General features: G+C 37.6%; 1 protein-coding gene across 1 annotated transcript; it reads left to right on the forward strand.

Annotated features, from left to right (window-relative positions):
- Positions 1-236: 236 nt before the first annotated feature.
- Positions 237-22,826, forward strand: LOC133532737 (zinc finger protein 287-like). Its single transcript, XM_061871519.1, has 14 exons — positions 237-577; positions 773-898; positions 1,060-1,234; positions 3,007-3,143; positions 4,070-4,258; positions 6,298-6,386; positions 8,717-8,839; positions 10,234-10,341; positions 14,155-14,257; positions 16,004-16,119; positions 18,080-18,188; positions 19,827-19,925; positions 20,660-20,776; positions 22,636-22,826. The coding sequence occupies exons 1-14, from the start codon at positions 449-451 to the stop codon at positions 22,771-22,773; spliced, it is 1,758 nt and encodes a 585-aa protein (XP_061727503.1). The 5' UTR covers positions 237-448; the 3' UTR covers positions 22,774-22,826.
- The last annotated feature ends 949 nt before the right edge of the window (positions 22,827-23,775 follow it).

A 23,775-nucleotide genomic window follows, 5' to 3' on the forward strand; every position in this document is an offset into this window, starting at 1 on the left:
TTCATACGAATTAACGAGTGCGACAGAGAGGCAACACATCGAACGTGGTTGCCGGTAGGCCCTCTATTGTGTCTTTCTCATCTGTCAGTTCATTACCTAGCAATACTGTTTTTAAAGCTATGTCCACATGTGTCCGCATTTCGGTGACTCTACAAATCGATAAACCGATTTTCATACCAATGACGTTTCGTCCGTTTTGATTTCGCACAACACTATTTTATAATGGCGGCGATTTGTTTTGTTGTATGTTTTTGATTTGAAACTGTTTTCGTAAATTATAACTTAAATGCAATTAAAATCATGATTATGTTCATAATAAGAGTTCAATGAATACATAAAGTGTATGTCCATACATTTAGCCGCCATGCAATTCCTGTTTTTTGTGCCAAATTGATATAACACTCAGCAACTTTCTATTTTGTGAACCCTTGTGAAAAATTCCTCTAACATGGAAAATAAGCACACTGTTGTTGATAAATTGCTGTGCATGGCGTGTCTGTGTGTGGGCAGGACCCTGCAGAAAGTTACGGACGAGAGAATGAAGCAGTTTTATTTGGACACCTTAAATGAAATTCCAGTAAGTTTTTGATTAAGATATGGAACTAATACTCCTATTACTTAGCTGAATAGCATTCAAATCCAGCCTTGTACAAAATTCCAACTCGCTCCAGCTCAAATACCGTGTAATTATTACTTTCTTTATACTTTAAAGTCATGTAGTAACTATGGGACACTAATATTTACATATATTATAATATGTTTAAATTTGCAGCTATGTGATGTGCCCCAAGTTTGTCCAAACATTTGTTGGGAGTGTGAGGCTCTGTTACGGAAAGTGATTTCTTTCAAGGAACAAGTTATGGACTCCTACAGAATTCTCCAAACTTATACTTATGAGGTAATGATAATGCAAACTCAAACATTTATTTGGCAAATATGCTCTGCAATTACGTGCTCAGGCGAGGAAATTACCTCGCGCATATGTTCGCTCTGTGTAAACCCGCCTAATAACTGACACTTACCTCAGTACTAAAAGTATTAACCACTCAATATTCGCAGAACCTGTTTGAATGCCTGCTAACAGACATAAGCCGCCCGCCGCGTCTGCTAGTCCGAGTCAACAGCCCTGTCAACATCACCCCAGACTCGGAGGACAAGCCCAATGTACAGAAGGACATGCAGTTCACCGTGTATGTTAAAGATGAGGTGAAGATTGACTGGGATGATGATAGAGGTATTTTACTATTGAACTACATCTATATATGAAGTACTTTTGAACAGAGAAAAATGGGAAGAGACGTTAAAAGACAAGGTCTTTAGATGCACGACAGCTGCAGGCTGGAGTGCATTAAAGACTCGAGTTTGCAATATTCTTATCCCTGGAGTTAAACACAATGTTTTTCATCACACTTGTGAAGAAAAAAACTACATTTTAAGCATAATCATTCTTAAATATGGTGACATTTCAAACATTCGTAGGTACAGACCTATCCGGCATTAGGCGGGTCCACACAGCGAGCTATGCGTGAGGCAATTACTACAGAATCTCAAACCCAGGACAAAATGGCTAAGCCTAGTTTCGATGTCAAGACAGCTATCGCCTTGTTGCCCCGTCACGAGGGGCTATTAAACAATTGATAGAAGGCATTCTAATGTACAGTTCTATTATTAACAGCGAGACACAACAGGTTCTAATAGAGTACGTACTAAAAACAAGACTTTATCTACAGCTACTTTTCTTTTTGTTTTCTCACACATTCCGTAGTTATTCACACGCACATATTCATACATACATACACACATACCCTCACATAAATACTTTCACTTACATACAACATACTGAGACCTTTTTAACTGTCTTTGTACTTAGTTAGATAGTTAGTCATATAATAAAAAAATCTTATATATAATTTAGCCTTAACAATAATATATTCTGTTAAAATAAGAACCGCACCATTTCGATACTTCTCTGAGATTCCCACGTTACAGGCTGAGCCTAGTGTGGGGATCAATGCACTACATCTCTTGTAATTGTAATGCCAAATTCTTGAAATAAATAAATTCTTTAATCTAGCGCTAAGTTAAATTAAAAACGTCGTACAGTAGTTTGTGGAGACCGGTCTGTTTAAGCTTACACGGGCTACATATTATAAGTATGTAACTTTACTTTTGAGTGGCATTAACGTGAGACACTTCATTCGGTTCTTGTCTGATTTAATTTTTTGTCTTTTAATTATTTACTTATATAAGAATTCAAGCCTTGGAGACCCTCTACATCTCTAAAGATAATTTAATATCTTTTTTTATATTTTATCTGTGACACTTAGAGACTTATACATGTCTAAAGAATTTTAGTATTTGTTGGTTTTATTTTTTTATCATAGTTTTTTTTTGTGTAATTTGACATTTAGAGACAGTATACATCTCTAATAAAGTATTTATTATTTCATCGATTCCATATTTGTAATTGGCCTGTGGCCTATTTGCTGAATAAATGTTTGATATTTGATGTAGCGTACAATCTCTCATAGCAGATATGCGTACATTCTTACTACCCAAAAAATCGTCAGAATCGATTCAGGCTCAGCTATACAGAGCTAGGCAAGGTAGGAGATCAATAGAGGCATTCGGAGCTGAGATCAAGGATCTTTTTGTCACTCTGACCATATCTCAGGCCGACGGCAACGGCAGTAGGTACGAAGTACTTTGTCCATTAAACGAAAAATCAGCTATCAAGCGTATGCTCGCTCTGTGTGGACCCTATTTAGCCACGAAGCAAAATAACACTATGTGACAAAGACCAAAAGTTGGGGAATCATTAGGCCTACAACATGAATACACTGGATTACACAGAAACGGATTGGTTTATGAGAAAACAAAATCCCCCTAATGCCGTGCCACTGGATGGTGGCGCCCTCTTAAGATATACTTCAAGCCCTATGTCAATTTTCTCAACCAAAAGTTGTATATGTCAGTCTCCCACATTGCCATTACCTGTATTTCTAGATGACCTAGACATAACGCCAGCTGAACTAGAGGACCCAGTGGTGGACGAACCAGAGAACATCAAGACATTGAAGACTGAGACCGGGAAGAAACGGAAGAAGAAAGTGAAGAAAACTAGTTTGAAGAAAAAAACTAAGGTGAGTGTTTGTCTACTTAAGGCCCCGTAGGTTCGTTTTCGTTTCTCACTCTCACTCATCGTAAATGCGAGCGAATTCGGGACCGCGGATATACGGAATTTTAATTTGTTGTAAGTTTAAAAAAAGGAAAAATATTGGTTGGGTTTTTTTTTATGATACACGAGGCAAACGAGCAGACGGATCACCTGATGGTAAGCGATTACCGCCGCCCATGGACACCTGCAACACCAGAGGGGTTGTAAGCGCGTTGCCGGCCTTTAAAATGGGAGTACGCTCTTTTCTTGAAGGTTCGCTCTGAAATAAAATTGTGCATTTTTTGGGAGCAATTTTCATATTTTTAGCTTTTGTGCATAAATTGTTACCTACTAATTTTCAAAGTGGGTTTTAGACCTATGTAGGTGTTTTTTTTTCCGGAGGATTTAACAACCGATGTCGCCTTAAGGAGCTTCCCCCTCTGTCGCAAACCTCGGCTAATGGTCATATGTATTGTATGGTGACGTTTATCTGACATGACTATTTGTACGTTACGTACAAATAGCCATACATTTGACGTGCCCCTCCCCCGCAAAAATCGGCAGACTGTTTGGTACATAAAATAACAAAGCATCTCCAGTTGAATCCTGCAAGTTTTATTCTAGCCAAAAAATCAGGATTCGATTCGCTGAAGTCCGTAGAAAAAATCCTCAAGATTGCTAATTAATTTTTTGGCAACCTTATTGTTATCTTTAATCAGAAATCAGAAATCGTTTATTGCGAGCCATGGTACATAGTTATTACATTTAAATTATAGAAACACATGGCACCCTGAAAAGGGTATTGCAAGTATTCTTATAGCTAGCTAGGACTAAAGTTATTAAATATAGTAGTACCCTTTAACTTTATCTACCTGCCATAAGCCAATAAATAATCCAAAACCTCTCTTTCAGAGCCATAAACAAAAATCCGACGGCAAGATAATAACCATAGAGCTATCCTACGAAGAAATGTTAGCGGAGCGCGAGAAAGAGGCGACCAGAGACAACTATCTGAAGGCCCAGTACAAATGTACTACATGTATTATAGGATATAATTATATCAAGTCATATGAGGCACATATGACTAATAAGCATTCTTCTGTGAGTACATATATTAATTTTCCTCACTCTAGGGAGTGACGAAAGTAGGACTTTCCTCACTTCAGGGAGTGAGACAAAGTAGCTTGTTAATTTAGTGAAGGCCATGAATACAGGAATAAAAACTTTACTTGACGTTAAAAAAAATAACCTTTTATATGTTCTCACTACTGAGGTGAAAAGTTGTATGTGTCACACGAGAGCATAGTTATTTTACATCTCGTGTTTTTGAGTCCCTCGCTATGCTTTTTTCTTTTTTTATATACCACGACGGTGGCAAACAAGCATACGGCCCGCCTGATGGTAAGCAGTCACCGTAGCCTATGGACGCCTGCAACACCAGAGGCATTACATGCGCGTTGCCGACCCTTTAAAAACCTGTACACTCCCTGCTCAAGACTCTAATTCGTTTCGCTCGTGATTCAATTATAGAATCTTTCTCTTACTCGGGACTGAAAATCGACACTCGCAAGAAAAACTAACTTTGCTCTCTTGTTGCACAAATAACTATTTTTAAGCACAGATCCCAAAGGACCAAATGTTCGCACCTGGCTGTTGTAAATCCGCACTTAAACCAAAGAGAATTTGAAATAGAGGTGAATTGTCAAAGTAAACTTTGTAGCCACAGTAAATTTGCTTCCAACTTTCGACAAAAGATTAAGAGCGCTCACACAAGAAAAGTCGAAATAATGTAAAATGGATATTATTCCTCGATGAAATTCAGGACTTTACGCTCATTATTAGAAACAAAGAGTACTTGTTCCAGTAAGAGCGTCCTCTTATCTTTAGGAATACGATGTTAAATATTAGAAAAAACCGGCCAAGTGCGAGTCGGACTCGCACAGGAAGGGTTCCGTACCATTATCTATAAAAACGGTCACCCATCCAAGCACTGACCCCGCCCGACGTTGCTTAACTTCGGTGATTGGATCAGAACCTCGAGATTGGAAAGATATATTTATTTTATTCTGTTTTTTGTATTTGTTGTTATAGCGGCAACAGAAATGCATAATCTGTAGAAATTTCAACTTTCTAACTATCACGGTTCATGAGTTACAGCCTGGTGACAGACGGACGGACAGCGGAGTCTCAGTAATAGTGTCCCGTTTGACCCTTTGGGTACGGAACCATAAAAAGGACTTACTTAATTAGTAATGATTATTTTTCCGATGGTCGTTTACGAAAAAAATGCGTGAAGCACTGAATTGTGAGCTCTTTTTTGTAAATTTTGAGAAGTTTACTCTGCTAAAGGTATTTTATATTACTAATACCCTGTACTTTGGGAATACGGTTTGATATTTTTCCTACATGCCTTAGAGAAAGAGAAAATCAAAGTGAAATGAATTCGATATTCTCTTCGTTGCCAGTGTAAATTCCTACGAAAATCTACTATACAGAGCGTCCCAAGACTATGGGGCATCAATAGAAAGTACCTTAAATATAAGACATAGGATATTTTGCTAAAAGGAGACTTTATTTTATTTTCAAAACTGAGTAATACCGCATTCAAAGATTTAAAAAAAAAATAAGTTACTTTGTCTGGAAATTGAACCGACTCAAATGTGAAAAAAAAACATCCTGTATTTTTATGATGCCAATCGAAAGAATGCATAAAAAATAAGTCATCTCAGAAATATGATATCGCAAAAGAAATGAATAGAGTAATTTTTTTTATTAAAATTTCAATATTCGGTTTAGTTCCCAGAAATAGTAAGCAATTTCCAATTTTTTTTAGAAATTCTTTGAATGCAATATTACTTACTTTTAAAAATAAAATAAAGTCTTCTTTCAGCAAAATATCCTATCTACGATATTTAAGGTACTTTCCCTTGATGTCCCATAGTCTTGGGACGCCCTGTATATCGAAGTCATATTTAATATCCCTAAATCTACATTTATAGCTGTCTGTATTCTGTTTAAAAAATATGCCATACGATTAAATAAATAAATATTTAATATGTAGAAGCGGTCGTTCAGAATCCTCTTATTTTTCGGCTTTGAATCTTTTCATATTAAGTAACCTGAAATGTCCTGTTTTTCAGTACTTGGGCGAATACAGCTGTCCGATATGTAAAACCGTCATTTCATCCGTGGACTCTTTCACCGCGCACTACAAAAGACACATGCGAAGGTAATTTCATTTTCATCACACTTGCTCGAAAAAGATCTTATTTCATGCAGGTGTACTGAAAGACAAAGGGCTATTTTGTTCCCGCGGGAGTTATGGATTGTGAAAAAACCAAGTAGCATTACTTTTAAAATACTGACATTTATAATTTAATATTTTTGTTTAAATTTAAAATTATTTAATTTGATTAATTTTACAGTTTAAAATATTTTTACATAATTTTCAATCGTGGCTGAATGCCGAATAGGTCTGTGCCTTCGATGCTTAACCTATCAAGAAATTACAAAATGGCGGACGAATGTTTGATATGTCACCGTGTTTAAGAATTATTTCGCATAAAATTTAGTTTTTTCTTCGCAAGTCTGATGAAAAACATTGTGTGTAACTCCGGGGGTAAGAATATTGCAAACTCGGGTCTTTATTTCCCTCCAGCCTGCCTCGTTTCCAAAATTTCACTTACTATTTGCGGCCGGCTGTGTAATCTGTTTCAATGGAATTTCAACCTTTGTTGAAACTAACAAAGTAGCATTTCGTTCGTCACATAAAGTTTTCGAACAAACAAAATTCAACCCAATTAATCATATAAATGTCTGGTTGACGTAACTGGTGACCGAAGAGCTGGCGGTTTCCTCGCACAACGTATCAGTATTGCGATACAACGAGGAAATGCCGCCAGCATCCTTGGTACAATGCCTCAAGGGCCTATTTTAGATATAAGCTAGTTATAGTAATCATCTGTATATATCCATTATGTATGTCGTTATTATCAATAAATATTTTTTTAATCATAAATGCGATTAGATTTAAACTCCCTTAGATATTATTTTGTATGGAGATAAATGAATCCCCAATCCTTATATCAAATTCCAATAAAAAATTAATTAGCGCGATGTAGAAATCGCCGCTATTGGTACAGCGCCATCTAGCGTGATATTTGGTAAACTTCTCAAATCAAAACCTTGACTTATTTAATCAAAGTTAAAATTACATTTTGGAATAAGGGCCTCTGGGACTCGGGAAGATATTTACAAGCTTTTATTTACTTTCACCTGTCGCGTTGTCTGACTGTAATCAAATCTTGCAAGTTAAAGGGTATGGCCCTATTGGGAGCGTGCACGACTGTCACGCAACCTAGTGTCCGCAAGTCTAGGGGAAACCGTCAATTCACTCACATCTTATGAAACTACTCCAAAACTAAAAACTACTGAACGGATTTTCATACTACTTTCATCTATCAATAGAGTGATTCTTGAGGAAGGCTTAAGTATATAACTTGTTAAGGTTTTGTGTAAATTGTTTGAAATATAACGATGTTGTCGGAAAAAATCAAGCTGGCTAGGAGCTTTAATCGAAAACGCTGCCTAATCCGTTTGAGCTATAACAACACAATGTATGGTGGGGTTGTTTCTCATTCATAGGTCTACAAAAAAGTTTGCGATGTTAAATGTCTATCTTTTAAGGATAACTTACTATATCCATTCTTAACTTCTAGAAAAAGATCACGTAATATGTGGCATTTGCAAAGCTATTTACATGGATACATTATTAACAATTATCAAAATAAATACGTTAGTTATATTAAGCATTTCATACAGATTACAATGATCCCTTACACCATTCAATTTAAATGAATATTTCAGGAGTAATTGTAAATCAAAGTTTCATTTCGAGCCATATAATTGTACGAAATGTTAAAGACGCTATCCGCAGTTAGTTCAAATTTTTACCACCTTATGCGCTGGGATAGCTTTACTTACCCCCACCATGCACTTCGCACGGTCCCAATAAGGATGGCGAAACTGCCTTTGACGAGAAAATGGTTTTCCTTTTGCTGGGATAATTGGCTTTATATACGTTTTAATTTCACCAAATATTAGCCCCAAAAAGCCGGTCGGGCGGCGTGCTCTTATCACCGCTTTTTTAGGGTTCCGTAGCCAAATGGCAAAAAACGGAACCCTTATAGATTCGTCATGTCCGTCTGTCTGTCCGATTTTTTCGTTTAATTTAATAGTTATATTATTTTTGTCTTATATTATTGTTTGTGTGTATTTTGGTTTTTTGACGACCGATCTGGTCTAGTGGGTAGTGACCCTGCCTATGAAGCCGATGGTCCTGGGTTCGAATCCCGGCAAGGGCATTTATTTGTGTGATAAACCCAGATATTTGTTCCTGAGTCATGGATGTTTTCTATCTATTTAAGTATTTGTATATTATGTATATCGTTGTCTGAGTACCCACAACACAAGCCTTCTGGAGCTTACCGTGAGACTTAGTCAATTTGTGTAAGAATGTCCCTATAATATTTATTTATTTATTTATTGTCTTGCCTTCAGGTACGAATGCAGTATATGTCACAAACGCACATTAGACATGAAAGTGATGCAGCAACACTATTACTCCACACATGAAATATCTCTCAAGCAATACAAATGCAATCTCTGCGGGAAAATATCCAAGTAAGTTACATGGTCGACCGAGCGAAGTGAGGTCTTTAGTCAACGAGGTGCACTATTCATATTTGTATTATCCATGTTCTTGAGACGAGAAACGTCATCTCGGCCACGAACATGAATAGTATAAATATGAATTTTAACAACATATTGGTGGTAACTACTGGGGAAAAAAATCCCACCTTTTACCAAACTACTGGAAAAAAAATCCCAATAGATACCACCAAACCGAGTTGGTTGGGGGATTTTTTTTCCCAGTAGTTACCAGTGGTAAAACATGGGGAAAAATCCCAGCTTGGTAATAACTAGTGGGAATAACTCCTTCGTTTTACAAGCTTTTATTTAACTTGCCCTGTTAGTATGTATGGGACAAATCTTGCAAGTTAAATTTAACCCACTTCCCGGTTTCCGATGAAGCTGAAAATTTGCATTCATATGTAAGTCGGGTGACAATGCAATATTATGTTACCATCAAGCTGATCTGATGATGGAGACAGGAGGTGGTCATAGGAACTCTGTGATAAAACAACGCAACCTGATTGTGTTTGGGGTTTTTAGAATTGTCTCGATGAGTATTAGTTGCCTGTGGAAAAAAAGTACAGTCAGCGATAAAAGCTTGTACCAAAAAAAAACTTATTTTAACATTAGAAAGAAAGTAACCGATCTTGACGTATTTTTTTATTAAAAAAATTTTTTTTTTGGAAAATATGTCCCTACAAATATGTAACAATTATAAATCATTTAAGATCATTGACATAATTACAATATTTTGCTTTCATAAGTAATAATTAATTTTTAAATAGCGTTATTCAATAATAATGACACTTCAAGATTGTTCACCTTTTTTTTAATCTGATTTTTATTGAGGCTTTGGACACTCTAGGTGAACATGTCAGCCTCATGGATTCATATAGTTCCCTACGCAAGGGAGAGATCAATAAAGTGGTACACGCTGATGGCTATGTCTGATAAAGGTTTATCTAATGCTAAATAAATCCAAAGATAATTTGACATAGAGATGGATTGTCAAAGAAAACTTTGTAGCCACAGTAAATTTACTGCCATCTTTCGACACATGATTAAAACTTTAGAACGCCATTTGACTTTGATCCTTATTCTTTCACTGATATGTGTTAAATTTGTTAAATGTCAAAAAGTGGCGCCATCTAATAGATCAATGGCCAAAGGTAATGCGGCATCGTTTCGAGCGATGGCGCCACAACCTTTAACCGATGCCCGGTAAGATGGCGCCACTTTTTGGTATTTAAAACAAAAAAAAAACAAAAGGGTACTTATTGTTGATTGTCAATAAGGTGCTAATTTCATATAGCTTCAATTTGAAATCATCCTTATCGAAATTTGGTACTTTTTGGTTGAAAACGTCACATATGTGTATATAGTTCCATAGATTCTCACCGGTACCACAAGGACACACACAAGGCGCGGGTGCAGTGCCCTGAATGCGACAAAAACTTCAGCCACAGAGCCGGCCTCATGAACCATAGACTGTGAGTAGACTTACGTATATCGGAACGGACGAGTTGCTCAAACATATCTCAACATGCAAACATCGTGATAATTGAGGTCTTTTTCAGATATTTCTGAATGCACAAATACAATATGATGGCGACTGTACCTAACCTTGTAATGCTAGAACATTTCAATAGTTTTATTCCTAAATTATGTCAATGGAACTGTGCTTTATTTTATTTAAACTAAAAAAATAATTGGATACTTGACACAAATATCAAATATCAAACATTTATTCAGCAAATAGGCCACAGGGGCACTTTTACATGTCCATTTTTACAAACAATAAAAAAAAAAAAAAAAAACAATTACAAATATCGAATCTATGAAATAATAAACACATGTTGAATATTATAACAAAATTTAGTTAAGTGGATAGAAAATGAGCCATCCATTATAAAAAAGTGAGATTATAAAAAAATACAAGGCTCCGAAATCTCAAAAAAAAATTGTATTGTATTGTATTTTTTTGTCTTTCAAAAATAGAAAAGAAAATGGTACCATTCAATTCCTTACATTTTATTGAAAAATAAATTGTATGACAACTATACACATAAACGCAATATTTCAGGGTCAATTTCCTTGATCTTCCATACATACAGTTATTTAAAGCATCCCGAGTCGACATATTATCTTTAAGTCAAAGTAGTTATAAGAATTATTTGTATAAAAATGCTATAGTATAAAAACGCTAGCTGCATGTAAACGAAGTACTAAATTTAACGATAAGTATGTTATATTACATTATACTTTAGGTCTTAATTGATTGATTAGTATTAACGCATGTTGTGTTTACCTATTATTGGATAGACACTTATTCATGTATTTTTGGGTTTTTATCTGTATTTTTTGTAGTGTTGTATCTGTTGGTAAACCTTAAATAAATAAAATAAAAATAAAAATAAATACATTTAGGACAGACTTATATGATAACCTTATCATTTTGTTAGAGGCGTTTCAATCGTCGAGTGCGAGCGTCAGACTTTAACTCTCATTTCTGACCTTTGTGTTGCTTAAATGCCACGAGTTCTATATAGACATTTGATCCTCAGGAAAATCAAGATCGTTTGACATTATTTACAAAAAACAGTCAAGTAGCCAATTTAGATAATACACAGCCAAAACAGTTTTCCCTTATGATTATGACTAATAGTATTTGTGATTGCTCAGACAAGACTTAATTTATTAGGTTACTACAACACCAATATATTGTATGTTATATACATCACAGAGAGAAAATTATATTAGAAGACACGTATATTTAATTGAACACTTTTTTTGGCTCAGGAACGCTTCGGCCCCAGTTTCATTTCGTCATCTCCATAAATCGTCCGCAGTGTTATATCGTCACCCTACAATTCCTAATTCGTAACCTTCCTAACTCGTCCACTTTCTTATATCGTCAATACCCCATTTTGTCTAAATTCCTATTTTGACCATAGTGCCAACTCGTCCAATATCTGATATCGTCAATATACCATTTTTGTCTACGTTCCTATTTCGACCAAAGTGTTTTATTTTATGTTTTATTTTCACACTTTCATTTTGACTTCGAAAAAAATATTTGACTGACTTTGACGACTCCGTCGATTCTAAAACCATAGCGAGCATCCAAAAGTCCCAAGCCTAACTATTACTATGCTATGTAGTTGACGAGTTGGCACTGTGGTCTAAATAGGAATGTTGACGAGTAAGCACTATGGACGAATTAGGAGTGTTGACGAATCGGCACTGTAGTCTAATTAGGAATATAACCAAGTTACTACAGTGGCCCACGTAAGAAAGCGGGCGAGATAAGAAAGTGACGATATAGGAATGCTGGCGAATCGGAACAGTAGACCAAATGCGAATGAGAACTACTTAAGAAGTTGACGAAATGAAACTGAGGCCGAAGCGGTCCTGAGCCCTTTTTTTTTACTTTTTTATTTAGTTTTTTTTATCGCAGAAGCAAACTGTTAGAGAGACATGTGGTTTATATCATGATCTATGAATTTTTTATTATAATTTTTACAAGCTCCGACTAGGAACCTATTTCTTGCAAACGCTGTACGGAGTAATTCCACGAGACTGTAACGTCAGTTACCAATTCTTTCGTGTGTTCTTACAATAATTAAGCAAATTTAAGTGTCTGTATGTCTGGCGTAGCCCTACAGGTAGATATCTGGATATTTAAATTTACTTAATTAATGTCAGAACACACGAAAGAATTGGTAACTGACGTTACAGTCCCGCGGGACTTACCCTACGTCACAATGGAGTAGCAGACAAGTTTACAGAACGAGTGCGCCGATTCGGACATCTATATGATATTTTGGGGAGCAGATTAGAAGTATCAGTCAAGCCATTTAAAATTTTGTATAGAAATATTTGATCACTGATTTCACGACGCCTATAAAGAGCGAAGAGAGTTCTATATGCGTGCTGTCATAATTCCAAAATTTGTATTTCAACTTTTTTTTTTCCGAATCTTATCAATTGTCTCATGTACATTAAAATGAGGACACCGGACTGTGCTAGCGTATTCTAAATTTGATCGGACATATTATGCATTGACGAAATAAAAATCAACATTTGATATGCCTTAGACGATATTTTGTTTCCCAAATCCTTAACTTCAGTAACAATTTTTGACGACCGGTTTGGCCTAGTGGGTAGTGACCCTGCCTATGAAGCTGATGGTCCCGGGTTCAAATCCTGGTAAGGGCATGTATTCGTGTGATGAGCATGGATATTTGTTCCTGAGAATATTATATATATCGTTGTCTAAGTACCCTCAACACAAGCCTTATTGAGCTTACTGTGGGACTTAGTCAATTTGTGTAATAATGTCCTATAATATTTATTTATTTATTTAATTTTAAAAGGTTTGTTATCAAGACGGTAATTATAAGCTATAGGATTGCACTTACGAGAGAATGAGATGGAACAGCATTTTTCTATATTTACAAAAAAAACAACAACACACAGTGAAACAGTTTATTTGTGGAACAATACAAACCCTATACCAGGAGGTCCTTATTTCGTCTAAGTTATGTTTTTCTACGGGGCATCCGTAGTCCCGCAGCGATTAAAGTAAAATCTACCACTAAAAAATCAATGTCATTTTTTCAGAATTTTTGAATTCATTTTAGGGGTCGCTAGCGCACTTTGAAAATTTGGACCCTACGAATAAAACCAATAGACTACATTTTTTTTTATTTGCAAATTTGAGAAAAGCACTATAGGGACCGTGCGCGTTGGAGGGTCTGCCATCTTGTGGCCTGAATCGGAACCATAAACATATACATGTACACGTCACGTGTTTTCTTGTGCATAGTAGGCTCTGCCATCTTGTGGGCTACATCGGAACAATAAACATCACAATTACGCCTCTAGTTCATGCACGCTCCCTATACAAATCTCGGCGAGAAACGGGGTTGCCGGCCACGTATCCCCATCCGCCTCGCTACGCTCGGCTGTCTATAGTAATGTACTATTACAGTACATATGTTGTTACTTTACCGCACTAGTGCGAAAATTAGCATATTACGTTACTATGTCGAACATTTAAAGGGCCCCATATTAAGGGCTGCAAAACGTTGTACGATACATGTGCGAGTAAGTAATTAGCAATTCGTGTCGATTTAAAACACTCCCTTCGGTCGTGTTTTAATTTATCGCCACTCGTTTCGAATTTCCTATTTTTCGCACTTGTATCGTAATGTACTATTAGTTTAAGGCAGATCTTTATTTTGTCGCGTTTTAGCAATTTTCGACCGTGCCGAGTTATCAACCTTAAGTTCATTTTTCAGTGCAGTGCACGAGCTACAGAACGCGTTTCCTTGCACAGTGTGTGAAAAAGTGTTCAGGTGGAAGGCCAGTTTGAAACGACATATGGAGAAACATCACGTTAAGGTAACACAATACTTTCTTTACAGTACATATGGTGCGACTTTCTCGCACTAGTGCGGGAATAAGCACTTTCCGTGCCTATGACGAAAGTTTAAATGGCCATATGTAATGTAAAGCGTTGTACAAAACACTGCGACGCTACAAACCGTTCAGCCGTTTGGGTTGCAGGGCGTGCCAAAGACATGGACATACATACATTACGCTAGAAAAACACCACCCTTCTTCTGACGCAGTCGGGTAAAAATAAAGAAAATTATAAGTGTTTATTTATATGACGACAGATCTGGCCTACTGGGTAGTACCTTGCCTATGAAGCCGATGGTCCCGGGTTCAAATCCTGGTAAGGGCATTTATTCGTGTGATGAGCACGGATATTTGTTCCTGAGTCATGGGTGTTTTCTATGTATTTAAGTATTTATATATTATATATATCGTTGTCTGAGTACCCACAACACAAGCCTTAGCTATTTGTGTAATAATGTCCTATAATATTTATTGTTTTATTGACAAATTGCATTCAATTTATAAGTGATATCTTCAGTTTGTGTAGATGATTGATAGTAAATTTATTCAGTATCATTTCGGTCCCACATAATGGTTCAATTCGGAACTTTGCGGAGTGGAAACTCACATTGGATTAGTACATTACGATACAAGTGCGAAAAATAGGAAATTTGAAATGAGTGGCGATAAATTAAAACACGACCGAAGGGAGTGTTTTAAATCGACACGAGTTGCGAATTACCTATTCGCACATGTATCGTACAACGTTTTACAGTACATATGGCCCTTTAAATGTTCGACACAGTAACGTAATTTTCGCACTAGTGCTATAAAGTAGCACCATATGTACTGTAAATTAAATTATGGTCCCGGGACCGGGGACTCATAGGTTTATTTTGCCACTTTCCCGAATAAAGATTGAGGGAGGCGATGGCTGAGATACGCGTCATACTCGTGAACGGGTGCTGTTTGTAGAGACTGGTCTGTTTAAGCTGACTTTATTTTTGCGTATAATTACATTCACCTCATTCGATTCTCGTATGATTCTTTTATCCTAAGGGCTCATTTAGACGGCGCGCGAACTCGCATGCGATTTTAGTTACATTGCGGACTATTGAGGTTACATCCAATTCAGTCGACCGATCAAATACCGCAATGTAACGAAACTCGCATGTGAGTTCTCGCACCGTCTAAATGAGCCCTTATGAACGTTTTAATTATAATGAATTTTTGACTCTTAGAGACTCTATACATCGCTAAGCATAATTTGATAAAAATCATTTTAGTTCTGACATTTAGAGATACACCTCTAAATAATTTTAGATTTTTTTTTGTATCTGTTTGTGTTTTTTGTTTTTATTATTTTGATTTTTTGGGATTCGACATTTAGAGACTTTAAACAATAAAATTTTCTTTAAACAATAATACTTTATTTTGCATTAATATTTTCAATGAATTGTTTTTTTTTTATACCACGACGGTGGCAAGCAAGCAAACGGCCCGCCTGATGGTAAGCAGTCACCGTAGCCTATGGACGCCTGCAACTCCAGAGGTGTTACATGCGCGTTGCCGACCCTTTAAAAATCTGTACACTCCTTTTATGATTGTATTTTATAATTGTTGATGTGTTTGTTATTGCTTGTATGTAAATTCCATGTTGACGTGTAAAAGTGCCCTTGTGGCCTATTTGCTGAATAAATGTTGAAGTTGAAATTTACCGTATTTTTAGCAATTTTTTTTTTTCAGGACAGGATGGCTTCAGCGGCCTACTGCGTCGCGTGCGGCATCAGCTTCTCATCCGTGTGCTCGTACCAGCGGCACATGAAGAACAGCCTCAAACATGTCACGCAGGAACAGCTCAGGTCAGCATCAAGGGTCAATAATGTACAATTATAGTTATTTACGATACAAGTGCAGAAAATAGGACATTCGCAACGAGTGGTGATAAATTACAAACACGACCGAAGGGAGTATTTTAAATCGACACGAGTTGCTAATTACCTATTCGCACGTGTATCGTACAACGTTTTACAGTACATATGGCACTTTGAAGTTTCGACATATGCACGGAAAGTGCTCATTGAAAGTAGTATCATATGTACTGTAAATGATATTTACTGTACCATATGTTCTCGTGAATAAACTTTCATTCATCTGGGGGCACGGCAGTGCCCCCGCCAAGACGACCCAAGCAAAGCGCAAGGGCACTACCTATCTTTTCTCGAAGCGCTTCGTCGTTTTTCGAACCCTCATAACTTGGTTTTGTATTATCCCAGATAAACATCGGGATATGATGTCAATAGTAAACCCATTAAATATAAAAAAATTCAATTGCATAGCTCTTATACTTTAGATTTTATTCAGATCTAAAAAACCCCGATTTCGTCACTGACTCACTCATTCACTGATGATCATCAAAACGCTTAGGGTAGTTCCTGAAGTACTAAAAAGCTGAAATTTGGTATGTAAGCTAGTATTAGTACACAAACAACAAAAACATTTTAAAACGTGGAAATTTAACCACGCCCCCCCCCCCCCCCCCCCCCCCCCCCCCCCCCCTTACACTAGGCCCTAAGGGATGAAAGTTTGTATGAGACTTCCGCAAAATACGTTATTCTGCCTTGGGTGAGACGAACTCACGGCCCCAGATCGATACTCCAGCGCTCTGCCAGCTAAGCCACCAAGACTGGAGGAGTCCATAGCCAGCAAATTTTCCCACCATATGGGTCCACTTTTAAATTTATTTTAAGCTAAATAGCATCGCTTGTAGACGTTTCATTTTACAAACACGCTTATTTCATTACTTTTTACAGCAGTAAGTAAGCTGAAGTGAAGTCATGAGCTACTGCTCATAGGTACAAATATGTATTAGGTAGGTAAAGTCCATCTTAGGTACAAAGTGTAGGTAAGTATTGTAGTACGGGCGATTTTCCGCAACTCGACGATTGGCGCCTATTTTGCGTGACAAGGGGGGGGGTGGAGGGTTGGCTACTCTTGCCAGCCCAACTCCTCGAGGAATCCTATCAAACCTTTGATGTTGAGTAGGACCTCAGGGAGGTCTCTCGGGGATCCGAGATGTTTTGCCCTGTATGGAGTCACTCCGCTGCATTCCAGCACCACGTGAGAGGCTGTTTCTTCTGTCTCCATGCATCCTCGGCACAGGGGACTGTCTGTGACACCTGCTGTGAAAAGATGTTTGTTAAATAGTCCATGACCTGTTATGACACTGGTTACCATACTCAGTCGGACCTTCCCTAGTTGCAGGAGCGCCCTTGTGAGCTTTCCGTTGATGCCAGGCATGGCTTCTTTTGCGTGTCTGCATCCAGTCTGGTTCAGCCAGTGTTATGTGTGTAGTTTCCCTGTAGGTAAGTATTTATCTCAACCATGTGCAACAATTTGATTGTGCAAGTAATGAAAAAGGTGCGGGTACAGCTTGCTGGATTTAAACCCGCCCTTGGTCAGCTAGTTGGAGAGGTATCGGTATCATTTAGCGAATTGTACTATCGACATAAAAAAATGAGAACATTTAGTGGGTAACAAGAGTTTTTAGGGGTAACTATGTGGAGGGATGGAACGGGAGAGGAAAACCTAGAAAAAGGTGGATGGATTGTGTGAGAGATGACATGAAACGAACGCGAGTGAATGATGAGATGACGGGTGACAGAAAGATATGGAAGGAAAAGACATGCTGCGCCGACCCCAAATGAATGGGATAAGGGCAAGCGAATGATGATGAAGAGTTTTTAGGGGTAACTAACACTGGCACAGAATAATAAATATTCTTCATGTTAAAAATTAATTAATTATTTTCTTTTCGTATAGATTCATCTGCGACCACTGCAACAAGCGTTTTGCGGACAAGACGAAACTCCGGGACCATATAGAAGAAAAACATTTACACAAAACCTACCAGTGCCACATATGCCATAAGGTAAAGATTGTTTGGACAGTCGTCATCAGATATATCGGAACGGTTAAGACGCTCACAAATATCTGAACACACCTCTATCAAGACGCTCACAAATATTTGAGCACACCTCTATCAAGACGCTCACAAATATCTGAGCACACCTCTATCAAGACGCTCACAAATATCTGAACACACCTCTATCAAGGCGCTCACAAATATCTGAACACACCTCTATCAAGGCACTCACAAATATCTGAACACACCTCTATCAAGGCGCTCACAAATATCTGAACACGCCTCTATTTTAAAGGCGTTAGAGTGCGTGTTCAGATATATTTGAGCGCCTCGACCGCTCTCATATATCTGATGACGACTGGACCAATATAATTCAAATAGTACCTAAAACAATTGATTTTTATTACCTCGTAAGGTGCCATTCATTTATTACGTATGACGATTCAGGGGAGGGGGGGGCGAAAATGTCTTATTTTTTGTTACAAGAGGATGGGAAAGGGTTTTTAATAGTTCTTACGTAAGATAAAAAAAATCTATTTTTTTAAATTTCTCTGAAATTATGACGTTTAAAATAATACTTACACACTTATGTTGTCAAACACGATGCCAAGTTAGCTTACACGGGCTCCAGTACCTTCGTAAGGAACAAAGAAACGTTACAAAAATTTTTTTTCCTTTAGATTCTTACGTAATATAGGGGGGAGGGGGGAAGCCTATTCTTATTTTCTCTTACATAGGACGGTTATTTTTTGACGAGCGGTCTAACCTAGTGGGTTATGGCCCTATCTATGAAGCCGATGGTTCAGGGTTCGAATACCGGTAAGGGCATTTATTCGTGTGATGAGTGATGAGCACACAGATATTTGTTCCCGAGTCGGGGGTGTTTTCTATGTATTTAAGTATTTGTATATTATATATATCATCGTCTAAGTACCCACAACACAAGACTTCTTGGCTTAACGCGGGGCTTAGTCATTTTGTGTAAGAATGACCCTATAATATTTATTTATTTAATAGAATCAGGCGTTACTTTGCGGAAATCCATGCTAATTAAAGCAAGAATTATTACTTTGCTTTGGAGTAGTAAAGTAATGATTCTTGCATTTATTTTTTATTTTATAGGGGTGCGAGGGGGTCAAAAACTGACAAAAAACGTTTTACTTAATAAATGAATAGCGCCTTATCTCTCATATTGTAAATAAATGGTGATCAAATTATTCCCGACATATTATAAGATTGATTTAAAAAAAAAATAACAGCAACCAAATTCCTTGGAAATGGTTTTAGAAGATCTTCCCTAACTTTTTGATTAAATTACCAAATACACAACCGCCTGGATCTGTCACTGACCTGACTTTAACCTACATTATTTGATCATGTAATGTTTTCATCTACCCTCAACTGGCGTAAGGAGTAAATTGAGGATAGATTTTGTTTACTTTTATTTAAATACCTAAAGATAATAAGTATAGATCTGGAATGACATCCGCTGTGCTGTGTGATATGAATATAAGTATAAATAAATAAATAATTTATTTATTTCGACCAACAAGGATCATAGACACAAAGAGTACACAATACATTTTTAACATTAATTTTAATTATTAAATAAAATAAAAATACATAATTTCATTAACATTTCAGCCTTCAAAAAATCGTGTGGGTTTGGATCAACACATACGGAACGTGCATCGCGGCCGACCGAACAATAAGATGTGCCACCACTGCGGGAAAGGGTTCCCGGTAATTATTACATAATAGTACATTGTAGGAGAGGCCGGAAAACCGATCACAGATGTACGAGTGAGTTTGAGGGCCGATACGTTAGTAGAGGCCCTCAAATAATACGAGTCCATCTTTAGCGTTTCCGGCCGAGGCATTACATTACATAGTGCTTTTCACGACTACTGCGAGGAAATAAGAAAACATTTGCATAACTGTAAGTACTTTAATATAAATTAATATTTATATTATTTTATATTTATTTATGGACCCGGGTACGTCCTTAAACTACGTCCAAAAGAGAGGTATGGGCATTGTGAATGTCTCGCTTTGTGTGGTAGGGCACAGCCAGTGGATGTCATTTCAGATCTAGAGCAGAGTCTAACTGGGGAAGTACCTCCACCTTACAGAAAACCGCAGCCAAATAACACTATAGTGTTGTGTTGCTGCCGGTGAGTAAGGTTGCCAGAGCTCAACGAGGGGTGGGAGGGGGTTAGGGTCGGCAACGCGCATGTAACTCCTCTGGAGATACTGCTTACCATCAGGCGGGCCGTATGCTTGTTTGCCACCGAGGTAGTATGTATGGTAGCCAGACCTGGGCTCTTGTTTTAGCAAATGCTTACTTAACATCCGCTTGAAAGAAAACTTACTTGGAGCTAGTCTAATATTTAGAGGGAGTGAATTCCAAAGACGACTAGCCTGGACGGCGAAAGAGTTATAAAACCATTTCATAGATTTTCTACTACTTTTTTCAGACCAAGGTTCAGTTGGAGTCCCACATAAGAACACACACCGGAGAACGACCGTTCATTTGCGAATTCTGTCCGACAACCTTCTCGCAGCAGTCCAACCTGTACAAGCACAACCGACAGGTATTTATTCTTCTTGTCGTATCCTCGTGGATAAGGGACGTGATGAGGGTGGACACTCTTCACCAGTGCTCTCCAAGCCGCTCTATCTAGGGCCCGGTGCATGCTAGCCTGAAATGTGGTTTTTGTCTCTAAAGTTATTCTGTCCGAGGTGTTTATTTTATTATTGACCCTTTGACCGCCAATAGTTCTAGCGGTACACCCTGAAAATCAGTAAAATTATGAAAATCGGTACGATAGAGCTTTAGGATATTTTAATTAATTTAACAAAATAAATAAGGAATCGAGGCTAGAGTAAATAAATAAAATAAATAAATATTATAGGACATTATTACACAAATTGACTGAGTCCCACAGTGCTCAATAAGGCTTGTGTTGAGGGTACTTAGACAACGATATATATAATATATAAATATTTATAAATACTTAAATACATAGAAAACACCCATGACTCAGTAACAAATATCCATGCTCATCACACGAATAAATGCCCTTGCCAGGATTTGAACCCGGGACCATCAACTTCGTAGGCAGGATCACTACCCACTAGGCCAAACCGGTCGTCCGAGAGTAAATAGGTATCTCATAGGTAAGCGTGCTCCACCGTAGACCGCATCATGACTTACCATCAGGTGTGATCTTGGTCACACGTCTGTCTATCCTCCATAAAAAAAAAATATAGGGACATTCTTACACAAATTGACAAGTCCCACGGATACTTCGAGCAACACCGGGAAGGGAGACGGCATTCATACGTTTTGATTTTGACGACCGGTTTGGCCTAGTGGGTAGTGACCCTGCCTACGAAGCTGATGGTTCCGGGTTCAAGTCCTGGTAAGGGCATTTATTCGTGTGACGAGCATGGATATTTGTTGCTGAGTCATGGGTGTTTTCTATGTATTTAAGTATTTATAAATATTTATATATTATATATATCGTTGTCTAAGTACCCTCAACACAAGCCTTATTGAGCTTACTGTGGGACTTAGTCAATTTGTGTAATAATGTCCTATAATATTTATTTATTTATTATTATTTATTTATTTATACTATTTCCCCTCTGCTGATGCATAGGTACAACTGTACCTATGGCGGTGCATGTTATGACTCGTCCGTACACAAAAAGAGATCGAGGTGTGCAAGATTTGTCTTTGACGTGTGTCATTTTCTATGTATTTGTTTCGTCATTACAGATTGGATTTTGTATGTAGTGAGTGAGAAGTGCGACTGTGTGCACGTTTCCCCCCGAAAAAATGGCAGAAAGATTTGTTCGGTAAGATATCGCTTAGGCTCCTCCCTTCCGACGTGTCGGAAGCCGGTGTTGCTCGAAGCATGGATAGGATATATACAGAATGTTTATTTAGTCACCTGCAATAATAAACGGGTTGAATATATAGGTCATACTGAGCTACTTTTACTATGAGACCTACCCTGAAATCGCGGGAAAAAAAAATTTCTCCCATAGAAAATGTCAAGGTCAGACAGCCAAAATGTATGAAACAGCCAATTTTTATTTGCCATTTCGGGGTTGGTCCCATAGTAAAAGTTGCTCAGTATGACCTATATATTCACCCCGTAAATTATTGCAGCTGACTATACTCTGTATCTTTAGGTATTTAAATAAAAGTAAACAAACAATTTGTACATTTTCGGGTAGTTGGTTAACCGACCAAATACAAAACCGCCTGGATCTGTCACTGACCTGACTTTAACCTACATTATTTGATCATGTAATGTTTTCATCTACCCTCAACTGGCCTAAAGAGCCATTTGTGGGTAGATTTTGTTTACTTTTATTTAAATACCTAAAGATACAGAGTATAAATAAATATCCTGTATATATATAATATGCTTCTTTTCAGGTCCATCTCAACATCAAGTCCAAACGCTACCCGCTCTGCAAGAAGCCCAAAACGGAGGAAATGCACAAACCTCCAAACATGGAGGAGTTCCGCCCCGTCGCCGTGCTGCACTTCGAGCCCGAGCGAGGGTTTCTATGATCTGCCAATGTGTAGACTAGTAGATCGCGGGCGAGGAGTATATCTCGTCAGTCATCGCCTCCCGGCTGGTACTTCGTTAGATGATAGTGTTGATGCTATCATTAATTTAAAAAATAATCAGCCGGTTGTATCGCGGTGGAAAGACCGTCAGTTGATGACAAAAACATGTAAAAAAAAAATTCAGTCATCTGCTCCTGATTTTTTTTTAACAACAGCATCTGAACTATTATCTGACAAAGTATAAAAACGGAAGCTGATGACTTTTTTTTTACGTCTTCGGTGGCCGCCATTCCTTAACCCACCAACGGAGCGGCAGCTGACGTCCACGTTAACCACTATACGAGTTTTCGCCCGGGTGACGACTGGTCGTGGAAATCTGTTCCTGGCTCGCAGCCTATAGTGGTTCTGTCAGCTGTAGACCTCCGATAATCTTAAAAAAATTAAAACAAAACGTACTTCGTTGAGTGATTATTACAGCCAACTCACAGTGGCATATACCCTATTGGCGCTTAAGTCCTTTATGCATATTTCCGCTATTTCGAATATTAAAAAAAACCTGACAAGTGCGAATCGGACTCCCCTGCCGAGGGTTCCGTACTTAGTTGTTATAGCGGCAACAGAAATATATCATCTGTGAAAATTTCAACTGTCTAGCTATCACGGTTCATGAGATACAGCCTGGTGACAGACGGACGGACAGCGGAGTATTAGTAATAGGGTCCCGTTTTACCCTTTGGGTACGGAACCCTTAAGAGGAGAGAATTTAGCATTTTGAATGTAAAAAAGTAACGGTAATTTTTCTATGAAATTATATTTCGGGAAAAACGGTTTTCACTAACTAAATCTTAACAAATCACTTTGATTTTGATGTCGATCGCTTCAGCATAATATGTTCTAGGTTTATAGGTTTTGCTCTTTTGAAAAAAAAAATGTTTTGCAAATTTTGAAAAAAAAAAAAAGTTTTTAATTGTGTCAATAACATAGTAAAAATCATGGAGAATT

The sequence above is a fragment of the Cydia pomonella genome, chromosome 27 (genome assembly GCF_033807575.1).
Source record: "Cydia pomonella isolate Wapato2018A chromosome 27, ilCydPomo1, whole genome shotgun sequence".
Classification (NCBI taxonomy): Eukaryota; Metazoa; Arthropoda; class Insecta; order Lepidoptera; family Tortricidae; genus Cydia; species Cydia pomonella.